This window comes from Sphaerodactylus townsendi, linkage group LG11, assembly GCF_021028975.2.
Source record: "Sphaerodactylus townsendi isolate TG3544 linkage group LG11, MPM_Stown_v2.3, whole genome shotgun sequence".
In the NCBI taxonomy this organism is placed as follows: domain Eukaryota; kingdom Metazoa; phylum Chordata; class Lepidosauria; order Squamata; family Sphaerodactylidae; genus Sphaerodactylus; species Sphaerodactylus townsendi.
In genome coordinates, this window is record NC_059435.1 from 46,820,126 (window position 1) to 46,832,420 (window position 12,295).

Consider the following 12,295-nt stretch of genomic DNA (forward strand, 5'->3'; position numbering starts at 1 on the left):
TACAAGACAGGGTTAACCTGTGCACTAACATGAATGGATACACCTTATGGTACAGACGCACCTGCCATGAGGTGCTTTCCCAGGATTCTCAATGCAGCCCCAGGAATCTCATATGCAATTCCAGTTGCTGGATATTCAAGCAGAGACTTCAAAGATGGCCCTATAGCATGTACAAATCATGATCCCACCAACTTCACATAGAGAATCCTGCATCTGTCCAGAAATGTTTTGCTGGAACAATGTGTTTAGGAACAAACTTTATTCTGTTTAGTATATAGGACAAGAAATTCTATTCAGGGAAATGATGAGAGAAAAACAACAGGTATTTGTGAAAAATGCTTTATTAAAATAAAATATTCAATGTTAAATGTGCTAATACGAGACAACAGAAAACCATGCATCCAGATTCTTTTTCATACATATATTTTGAAATACATTCAAATAGCTTGATATAGTCTGAAGTATATTTTTAAATGGCCCTTTAATATAGGAGAGCTTCCATTAGATATATAATCAGATTTTTTTAAAAAAACTATTCAGGAATCAATTATGACAAGGCAAAAATTCTTCTCCCAAAGTTCATTCATTAAAATAATAGCATTCATCTCCCAAGCAGGTGATTTCATGCTTTTATTTTCTTGGTGCACTGTAGACCAGAATATGGTGAACGGCATCTGCACACATCTGGAGCAATACATTTGCCTCCATGGTGACAAGGGAGTCTACACAGTGCTGCAAAAAAAAACAACACACGCAAGTTACACAGTACAGCTTCCACATTATTAAAACAACTCCATACAAAGCTAAATAATAACAATGATTACCAACATTCAGAATAAAAATATTATGAAACCATAATATATTGAATCTGTCCTCGCTATCTGATATTTTGCAAGTCCCATACTTTAGGAAAGTACTGTCTCCAAAAATAGCCATGACTAGCACTAACTCATCAAATCTTGGAAGCTAAGCAGGGTTGGCCCTGGTTAGTACTTGTAGAATCACAGAGCTAGAAGAGGCCACACAGGCCATCTAGTCCTACCACCTGCTCTATGCTGGATCAGCCTAGATCACTCCTGACAAGTGTTTGTCCAATTGGTGCTTCAAGACTGCCTGTCAAATGGAGCTCACTACCTCCTGAGGGAGCCAATTCCACTGCTATTTCAATTTTTTCCCCAATATCCAGCCAGTACGTTTCATCCCACAATTTAAACCCATTGCAAGTCTCATTCTCTGCTGCTAATTCTCTGCTGCCAACTGCTACAGCAATGTTAAGCTGAATTGTACTAGGATATGGTGGTAGGATGTTCTTCCCACATTTAGGCTGTTTCTGCACGGTGGCAGAAACGCAGCTCCACCAGCATGAATTATGCCGGTGGAGGCTCGGAGGCCATTCGCACGCTATCGTGCGAGCTGCCCCGACTTGCTCCCCAGCCGGAGCTGGGTCGGCCCCCTCCACTCACCTGACAAGCGCTACTCTGGAGGGCTGCAGGGACATGCCCACGCTGCCCTCCGACCTCCAGAGCAGTGCTGGATGGGAAGGTGAGTGGAGGGGATGGGGAAAGTGTCGTCTTCCCGCCAGTGTTGCTCGCGACGCACCAGTGGGAAGACGCTGCTTTTCAAAAACCTCGCTCATTGAGCGAGGTTTGAAAGCAGCGCCTTCGCGTCGCTCGGAGCGGCCAGGATGGCGCTGCTGCGATGCAGCAGTGCCTCCTGTGCGAACAGCACCCTAGGGACAGCGTTTTTTCTGTCCCTAGGGCACTGTTATTTGGCCTTGCGGAAACGGCCTTAGTCATAATAATATTATCTTTAATGTTTTTGGTAGTCAATCTGAGTCCTGGGAACAACCTGTTTTTTCATCTGCCAGCTATTCTTCCTTTACTGTTACTTTCACTCTTCCCACCTCATATTTAAAATCTATATGACTGAGCAAATGTCATAATTAATGTAATGCATCTTATCTGAAGAAATAGCTTTGGATTTATATATACAGGGGGAATTACTGAAAAAAGATAGTTACATCGACAGAGACATTAATTTGTATCTTGGGCAGGTCTGGCTAATCAGCTTAGTTCCAGTTATGTCAATCAAAGGCTCCCGAATTCTCACCTAAATGACATGCCCCACCAACCCAGCCGGCTGCACAGCTGCAGATTCCAGGAGCCAGACAAGCACCTCCATTCTGACATCCTTGAGGGCAAATTGCTGAGGAAAAAAGAATAAAACAAAGTCATCTGTCAGATTATATATATATATATATATTCTAGTGGTGCTGAAGAGCATGAGAAAACTTTAAATGAAAAATTAATTTTTCCCAGTGGCATCATTGAAGCTGGATCTAGACAGGACATAAAACAATCAGATTGAGAGCTGCACTTTTAGGTGTCAAATTCAGTTTCTAATGCAGTTACTCTAACTGCCATTGACAGAGGTGATTCTATAGTTTAAAGACTATGGGCTCCCCCCTAGCCCTTTTCCCTTGGAAAACATAATGTATGAATTAACAATGTGAATCATTAACCCATCAATACACCATGAAATCCACGTACGAAAATAAATGCTTCTTTGCTTTCTGCTAAGTTCTCTGACCTTCTAGTTTATCCACTGACTTCTATTGCTTTTATAAGGAAATCATGTAAATTTTCACAAATTCTGAAGCTCAAAAGTCCATTGGTCAATCAGGTGTGTGTAACAGAAACATGCAAAGGGCATTTTTTTGCACATAAGGCACAGGCATGATTCCGAATCATGTTTAACTGCAGTGAAATGGCTCTACACACACTCAAGACATGCTTCTGTTCCTGAAGATCTCCTTATTAATCAACTGTAAGAAGCCATGTTGACTCTGAAAGCGAAAACCACTTGCAGGAGGGGTGAGGACACAGCACAACACACTCTGTGCAAGAATAATTTACGAAGAGTTGTTCTGAAGACATGCTTGCCCGAAAACCTACATTCTGTTTCCTAGAATTAGATGGAGTCTCTTGTTTTCAGCCTTAAAAGAGCTATAGTGCAATCCAAGAAAGAGTTATACTTTTCTAAATCTATTGAGTCCTGTGGGCTTAGAAAGGTGTAACTCTTTTTAATTTAGCAACTCTTTTTAATTTAGTAAAAACAGTGGAGAGAATTCTGGATTGAGACAGGAAGTTTGGATGCAAATCCCAAGTCAACCATAAAATTTGACGAGTGAGTCTGAGCCAATTACAGGACTGTTGTCCCAGTAAAGCAGAAAATCTTCTGTGTATTCTACACTGAAGTCTTTGGAGGAAGAGTGGGATATAAATGAAATAGACAGTGAGCCGAATGGCACTTACCTTCTTGGCATCTTGAACTTGTCCATCCTGAAGCACAAATGCACTTTACCATCCCATTGACAGAAATGCACTCCCCGCCATTCAGACATCCTCCTTCACAGCTTACTGGAAAGCAACAACAAAGATGAAACATGCCAGGATTGGCATGCTAGGTGGGAGGGTTTAAAAAAAAATAATTTAATGCTTGTGAAATAAAATCAACAGGAAAAAAAGAAAAAAGATTACAACCACAGTCATATTAGTTTAGTATAACCATCAAGGAAAAGAATCTCCAATCTTTAGGACAAAACAAGGTGTTATTAGGTTAAAAGAACAATGTTTAAAGTAATTAAATAACCTCCTAACTGTAGTAAACCTTCACTGAATTAATCATTATCAGTTAAAAAAAACCCAGCACCTACATAAAAACAAGAGTTAATTTAACATGACAGATAACATATTTCTGATTAAACAACAATTACAAGTTACTAAAACATCCTTATTGATATAAGGCAGGTGCAAAGAAAAAATGCCTAAGAAACAAGTACTACTGGTTCTGCAACCCTAATCTTATTGCATTGTTTACTGACTGTTCTATCCATTGTTGTATTGATTTACTCTGTGTAGCCCGTCTTCAGTCCAAATGAGAAAGGCAGACTATAAATAACATAAATTTTAAAAAGAGGATAACTATTACAAGCAAATACCACACATTCATGCACAGTTAAATACCAGCCTTACAATAACCCTGATCAATGATAATCCAGAAATCTCAGTATATCTTTAAGATAAGGGAGTGCAGCATATAAAGTATTACCACGTTGTCCTGGAATCAGTCATTGCACAAGATTATATAGAGACCATTTCTGAATAAAGGGATTTTCAACAATACAACCTTCTTTTGCATTCCATAATCACAGCAGTTCAAATATTGAAGACCCCTCCAGAACTGGGAAGAACACTTTTTGCAATGAAGGACAATAACCATCCTTGCTGCTCTCGAAAAGGACTCTACCATCTCTATACCCATCTCTTTCTCCTCTTCTTCTAGATATTTTTTTTGTAAATTTAATAGACATTTATATCCCTTCCCATCTGCTCAATATTGTTCAGAGCATTGTTCTGTTTTTTGTTGTTATTAATCATTTGCAAACAATGTAAAAAGGAATTAAGAGGATAAAATAGTTTAATGGCTCCATCCAAAGGGGAGACAGGTGCAAATCTCCCTGTGGGAGTGGTGCGTTGCCACACTGGCAGATTGGCCCTCCCCAGGACACTTGCCCCAGCAGAGGGGTGAATTCACCGGCATGCAGCTGCTGCACCCTTCTGCAGCACTGGGATGCAGCGCTGGATGCCATGCCAGAGTCTCAGCGCCTCAGCAGCCGCTGCCATAGCAGGCACGTGAATGGGGGAGAAGTCGCTATTAGTCAGTTTCCTCCTGGCCATTTGCCGCCTTATGCTAGTGGCATAAGTCTGTTGAGTCCCGAGGAAGCTTCTCAGCGTCAGGGAGGCTTTTGCACTTTGCAAGCCTTCCCATGCCACGGGGAAGCCTCTATGGGAGAGATGAGGCCCCTTGAATGGGACAGTCCAACCTTAAAGATGTGGTATTTGACAGCAGCCCACTCTTTTTTTAAGGTTCTAAATATTGCCCTACCTACTGGCAGAGAAAACTGCCTACAAAATCTCACTCATACACACACACAAATAGGTGAGACCTCTACTCAACTTTTCCTTTCCATCTTTTCCTTTCATCTTTTCCTTTCTATTCCTTTAGAAGCAATAAAACTTGGCCTGTAGGGATAACAGCAGCAGAAAAAAAAGTGACCAGAGACTCTTTTTATCTTTCTTTCGTGTGTAGCTGTGATTCCTTCCAGCTTTCTCTTCCTGTAGACATGGAAGCTTTACAAATTTCCACCAATCAAAGTCAGCTGCTCTCACATGCTGGATTAATATGTAGGCGAGCTATGAATCAAACACACTTATGGCTGATTCACACACACAGGTTCACCAAGTGATTTATCATCATCCAGTATCCTATAATTTCACAATTTTCAACTGGTGCTGTCAACTACCTCCAATGAAAAATGATTGTTGGAGGTAGCATGAAGTGATACAAAAGCCTTGTCTGCAGTACGTGATCCATAATGCCAGTTTCATACAAAAGGACTCATAGATATCACTGTTATAGATAGAGGGGTCCACTGATGACTGTTTATAGTCAGTGCCTGCCTGGTTCCACCCACACACTCACCGTTAGACAACACAATCAAAACTACGCTGTACTCCAAAGAACAATAAAGCTATCAACACAGTGAACTGTTCCAATGAGGCAAGCACTACACTGGCATGCAAAGACCAGTGTCACATTCGAGGATAGGGCGGGATATAAATCATAAATAAATAAATAAATATTCAGATCTTCCTTGAATTATTTTTTCACTTGATTTACAAACAAGTGGGATATGAACTCACCTTTATGACAGTACCTTCCACCGTAGCCAGGCTGACACCTGCATTTTCCAGGTCTGAGACACTTCCCGCCATTTTTACATTTTGGATAACAAGTTGCTGTGAACCAAACAAGTCACAAAGAAAACAGGATCAGAAATGAGTGTGTTGGGGAGGAAGCAGACTTTGAAAAATCCTTTCATTTTAAAAAGAGTACAAGTGAATGTACAAACGTGCAAGGAAACAGAAGATGATGGTGGTGACAATTTATAAGATTCATGGTTTACAGTCCTTAAGGAAAAATATAATCTAATGAGGTTGCAGAATGTCTTATTACATAATTGCAGTACTCTCAAGTACTCTATCTCACAAAAAGATGTTAGTAGATTCCTCCACCACAAAATTCAACATGCCAGACTGACTTTGTTGTAGAATGCTCCACACAGTGACTACCTAGTCCTGCTCTCCCATCTGTTTGAAAGTTTGATGATAGTTGTTCAATGAACTCTAAATGCTCTTGTATCAAAGGACCATGCTCAATAATGCACAAAATAATGTTTTTGACAAAGGCAGCGCATAAAAATAAATGATAATTCTCATATTTGTTTGAGACTATATTCAAATGTGGAAGCATACAATTTTCTCAATAATGCACAAATGAACAGCCAAAGAGGCGAAACATGAAATAGTAGTAATTCCTTTGAATTCCTAATTCAAATGTGGAAGCATACAATTTTCTCAACAACTGCACCTCAAGTGACTGTACTAACATCTTTATCTGAGACACAGTATAGTAGGCAAGCTACTCATTTGATAAATATCACCACAATTGGTTACATGAATTAATTAAGACAGTCAAATTAATAAATGAAAGATGATTTCCAGAGTAGTCCTAAAGACAGTTATACTCTTCGAAAGCCATTGAAATCAATGGCCTTTAAATGTGGTAATTCTACTTAGAATGACATAGTTAAAATCCTATGTTTGGGGGAGACTGATGAGGCAAATGTGGTTTTTCAGGGATGACTTTTGGTACTTCAGTTACCAGTTGAGAAGCAAAAGAGTTGTGTAGAAAGAACAGCAGCTGCAGGAATGGTTTCAGTCTCTGATTGGCTAAATGGAGCCAGGATAAGCTTGCACTGGCATGTTTGCCCAAACTGTGGGCGCATTTGGCAAATGCACCAGCAAGGTGGGCAATCTGGGAGGCAGGCTGGCACCATGAACCTCAGCAGCACCCAACCCAGAACAGAGGCTGATGTTCTGAACTGCGCTGGCATCCAATCGGACTCCAGTGTGTGTGTGGGGGGGGGGACGTGTGGGCGTTCCTAGGGGTAGAGCTGACAATAGTCAGCTCCCACCCAGGCTTTCATGCCATGGCTGGCGACCTTGACTTATACCACCCAGTCCCATGGAGGGCTTTCAGGTGGCCAGGGAGGTTTTTACCCCCCCCCCCCACACACACACAACCTAAAATCCTTCTAGAGGCAGTGGGATGGCGCAGTAGTGGTGCTGTCCCCAGCCATCCAGACTGCAGATTAGGCTGCCAAAGACAGAATATTAACCTTGGCTAACCATAGTTCAGACATAACACAGCACAGTTAATGCTCACAAGAAAAGGGAGGCGAGTTTGCACGAGAGAAGGGAGTCTGCAAATCTGTGGTCCAGTTCATGGTTAACCATAGTTAACCAATCGGCAATTTCAAACTTTTACTAGACCATAAAAGGTCAAAAATGACAGCCGTAATAGCGTGGAACTAGGGAAAGAGACATGAGAAATGTAAAACAACAACAGCAAACAATGGTGTTTTCATTATCCCTAAACTGCAGCATTCTGTAACAAGCCATAATAAATTTAATTAAATTCTGTAAGACATATTGAATATCACCAATCTAGAGAAAAATCCTGTATCTATATCTGGCGTGCATCTCTATAACCAGCCTAAGTATGGCTTCCTGATTGCTCAGTTATAAAGAACAGTTTTACAACTAAAACACCCATCTGGCTTTTGATTCATGGTTGGAAGCCATATGGAACCACACAACACAACTGGAAATTCCTCCACAATGAAGACTGAATACATTGTCATATGGCACCATTTTCTCAGTTCTTTTCCCTTTTACCAGTTCCCAACAAATGGACCTGCAGTAAATGTTTCCTTCGTGTTCAGCCACATGGCTTACAATGAAAACTTGCTGAGAAGACATTATTCTTCATGAATTCGAGGGAATTCTTTATGCCTGACAGCTGACCGATGTGCACGCATGGCACATATAAATAGCTGGAAATTGCACATTGTGGAGCACAGCTGCTCTGATTATTTTATGCAAACAAATTATCTGACAAGTTTAGTTGGGTTTTGGTTCATGAATCATTCATGAGCCAATCCTGGTTTCTATGTATTTGCTATCTGCAAACAATTTTCAATAGGGCATTTGACGGTTTCCTCTGGACTTTCATTATTGGGATTCAGGTGATCCCTGGGAATTTATTGGCAGTCCTCTCTATAACATTCAATGATAGTTCTGCTCTCAAAATGAGCGAATTAAATGTCTGAAATTGAAAAAGTAAAAAAAAACCCGCAAAGATGAGCAGCACACAAAAAATAATGAATGGCAAATACTAATAGCTTATCACACAAGGAATAACCATTCCTCAAAAAAAAACTCCTGTATGAACTAGACATATTTGCATCAGTGCTCACAAATGACAAATGGGGAGAAATAAGTGGAAAGCCATGAACACTTCAGATTATAAATGTACTGTAATAAATTTTGAGCAGTCTGCTCCCTGGGATTCATCCTCCCCTTCTATAGCTCTGTTTAAAGAATTCAAAGTTGGGAACCATTTATTTGCCAAGATTGTCCTTAACTTTTACAAGGGTAACTTTTATTCAGATGTTCAACATTGCAATGTCTTTTCTCCAAAAATGATGACGATTTATGTTCAGACAATCTTTATATTATATTAACTTTTAAATCTCTGCTAAATCTTATACATACATTTCTCGTATTTTCTAATTCTTTAATAACTAATTAGTTTACGATTATGTTACTTTTTTTGACTGTTAAAGTCTAAACCATTCTAAACTACTATGAAGTGCACAACTAGGATGTTTTTACATGGCAAACAAATTATTCCATACATTTACTGTTGATATGGCTCAAAAGAATCAACAACCTTTCTACAATATTAGCTCTCTGAGCACATCACTTTGTCTTTTTAGACTTTTGAATAAATATATTGTTATATATATATATCGTCAACTGCATCTATACCAACCACAGTATATAAACATTCATTTTTACATAGGATGTTGTTGTTGTCTACTGCCAGAGCCTTAATTTAAATGGAGTATTTCTGTTCCTTCCAATCTCTTTTTGTGAATAATTTGAGCTATTTAGGAATTTTTCCAATGCATCTCAAAAGCTTTTAAAGATGCTAACATCTACCACCTAGGCTTCCAGGGGTTTGCTAGACTGCAATCTCTAGTAAATGTGTTTTTTGAAAAGCAGATATGCTTTACAAGTTTTTTAAAGGCCATCAGAGAAGACATTCTGACCTTCACTGGTAAACGATTCCAGAGGGATGGAACAAGAAAGATGGGGCTTTGTTCATTTCAAGATTTTTCTGTATATTTTGAGTGGTCTCTCCCCAGCCCCCTTCATCTTCAGGGATCATCCCCTGTCTAACAGTTCCATTCTTGTTCATTCCCAGGGTGCCTGCATGTTAGCTACTCTCTCTGCTGTTACAGAGGGTGATCTAAATATCCAAACAACTATTCCAAACGCCATTATGTAAAGCTCATTGTACTTTTTTAAAATACCATTCCACCATGGACACAGACATGCCTAACTGGTATACTTCCCCTTTTGGCTGCATCAGCATCAGCATCCCAGCGCAACAGGCACAGGTTAATCTGAAGAAAAGAGAACATTAAACTTTGGCCCCAGCTGTATCAACAGGTTTGGAATGGGCAGCCCTCTTCATCTGATTTAAGAACATAAAAGAGCCCTGTGGGATCAGACTAGTGGCCCATCTAGTCCCACATCCTGTTTCACACATAGCCAGCTAGTTTCTCAGGAGGTCCAGTGACAGGCCAAGGCCTTCCCTTGATGATGCCTTTTGGCTCTGGGATTCAAAAGTAGACTGCTTCTGGACATGGAGGTTTCTGCAAGTCCTTTTTCCTCTGGCATCCTCTCACTGCATACACTCAAGATTCAAATGAAGTGTTCCCGCCTTTATTCTTTCTGCTATGAAACACTATGCCTGAAAATACAGATTACTACCACCCATGCCTTCCCATTTTTCAACAGAATCAGGAAGCCAATTCTAAAGTTGGAACTTCTGATTGCCCATTTGCCCCTTATTTCTGTTCCTGGAATTACCCTAACAGGTGGCTCTGAAAAGCGAAGGAAAAGGGAAAAATCAGAATAGAATCATAGAGTTGAAAGAGAGCATCCAGTCCAACCCCTGGCCATTCAGGAATATACAATCAAAGCCCCCTAGACAGAGAGCCAGCTAGTCTCTTTTTTAAAACTTCCAGAGAAGGAGACTCCATCACCCTTCAAGGCAGTGTATTCCACCGTCAAACAGTTCTTACTGTCAGGAAATTCTTCCCAATATTTAGGTGGAATCTCTTTTCCTGTACCTTGAATTCATTACGCCTTGTCCTAGTCTCTGGAGCAGCAGAAAACAAACTTGCTCCGACTTCAACATGACATCCCTTCAAATATTTAAGGATGGCTATCATGTCACCCCTTAACCTTCTCTTCTCCAGACTAAACATAGCTCTCTAAACTAAACTAGCTCCCTAAGCTGCTCCTCATAGGGCATGGAATCCAGACTTTTTACCATTTTGGTCACCTTCCTCTGGACCTGTTCCAGTTTGTCAATATCCTTCTTGATAAGAATGACTGAACCATCCCTGAAAAATGAACTGCCCCTCCATTTCTCCCCTGTCACAGGAGCCTATCCCACAGAGTGGCTGTGAGAATGACAGAGGGTAAGAGAATGATGTAAGCAGCTGGAATTCCCATTGGGGAGAAAGGAAGGATATAAATGAAATAAATAGCTTCCATAGCCATTCACAAATCTCAGACAGGCCCAATATTTCATCCCTACACAAGCATTTTTCCCAGCAACTCCACTTGCTAGCAGGCAACAGAATATTACTATACACTATTGACAAAAGACAAATAGATTATACTTCTCACCCCCACCCCATCAGAACTTGAAAGCATTTCTGAACATACTACAATCCCACTCAGCCTTACGTGAAATTATAAAAACAAAGCAGGGAGTCCTGTGGCAATTGAAAGACTAACCAATGTCAGTCCATCATAAGGTTCTGTAGTTCACTTCAGCTGCATGAAGTGTCTGGCCACTGACTGGACCACTGCATTGCCACATCTGAAGAAATGAACTGTGACTTGCGAAAGTTGGTGGTGTGTTATTTTGTTAGTCTCTGAAATACCACTGGGCTGCTATGTTATTTTGCTGCCACAGGGTGTCTTGAGCAAACAAAACAGGAGATCAAGGCATAACGCTGCAATCTTAATGTACCTGCACGTGTTTACCTGGGAGCCAGCCCCACTTTCCTACTGTCCCGAGTTAGTATGCGCAGCTTCCAAGAGAATCTGACGAGTATCCCCACCTTCCCCCATCGCAGACCCCTCAGGTGACCACCCCCACCCCCTGGAGATCTCGAGGAGACGTGCCGGTGCAAAGAGGGAGAGGGACGTGAGCAGTCGGAGGCGCCGTGGTGGCGCGCCAGACTTCAGCGTGGTGGGGCTCGTGCTGGTTACCAACCGTACTGGCAGCGCTCGCCCTCGTAGCCCTTGCCGCAGAAGCAGGTGGCGTTCCTGATGCACAAGCCCCCGTGCTGGCAAGGCGGGCTGCAAACGGCGCGCGGGTCGAAGACGAAAGGCACCGCCACTCCGCGCGACACTTTGGACGGCTGCGCGCGCGCCAACTGCAGGGCTCCAGCGAGGGCCGCCAAGAGCAGAAGGAGCAGCGACGGTGGACTTGGCGAGTGGCGTCCCTCCATGGCCCGAGCCCGCCACGCGGGGACGGCGCTCTTCTCCCGGCCTGCTGCTGCGGAACCGACCTCGCTTCCAGCAACCTCACCGGGGTTGCGCCTCGACGCTGTGCCGCTCCCTTGTAAACTCCCACTCGCCTTCTTTCTCCCTCCCTCTTTTCAAATATTTCAATCCCCCCCCCCCCTAATGCGTTTAACCAGTTTTTATTTTTTCTAATACAGGATACTTCCCCCCCCCCCCAAAATTAGGTTGCATATTGCTGATTCCAGCAGCGTGAAAGCCTGCATTGCACAGTCTGGAGTGAATTCCAGCAGTTGAAGAAAGAGTGGGTGGAGAGGTTATTGCACTGGTGTATAGCAGTTAAAAGGTTTCGACAGGGCAGGCCTGGGTGGAAATGTTCAAACCCGTGAAGCCTGCTGGGTGACCTCTGTCCTGTCATTCTGGTGCCCTAGCCTACTTCACAGGGTTGTGAGGATGAAATAGGAAAAAGGAAATATGTTGTACACCATGCAGAA

The 12,295-nt window shown here is 41.9% G+C and overlaps 1 protein-coding gene across 1 annotated transcript; it reads right to left on the minus strand.

The window, feature by feature from the left end:
- Nucleotides 1–323: 323 nt before the first annotated feature.
- On the minus strand, nt 324–11,919 carry LOC125441017 (von Willebrand factor D and EGF domain-containing protein-like). Its single transcript, XM_048511264.1, has 5 exons — nt 11,551–11,919; nt 5,766–5,861; nt 3,315–3,419; nt 2,110–2,205; nt 324–732 (listed from the first exon to the last, which is right to left on the minus strand). Exons 1-5 carry the CDS (start codon nt 11,786–11,788, stop codon nt 623–625), a joined length of 645 nt encoding a protein of 214 aa, XP_048367221.1. The 5' UTR covers nt 11,789–11,919; the 3' UTR covers nt 324–622.
- Between the last annotated feature and the right edge of the window lie 376 nt (nt 11,920–12,295).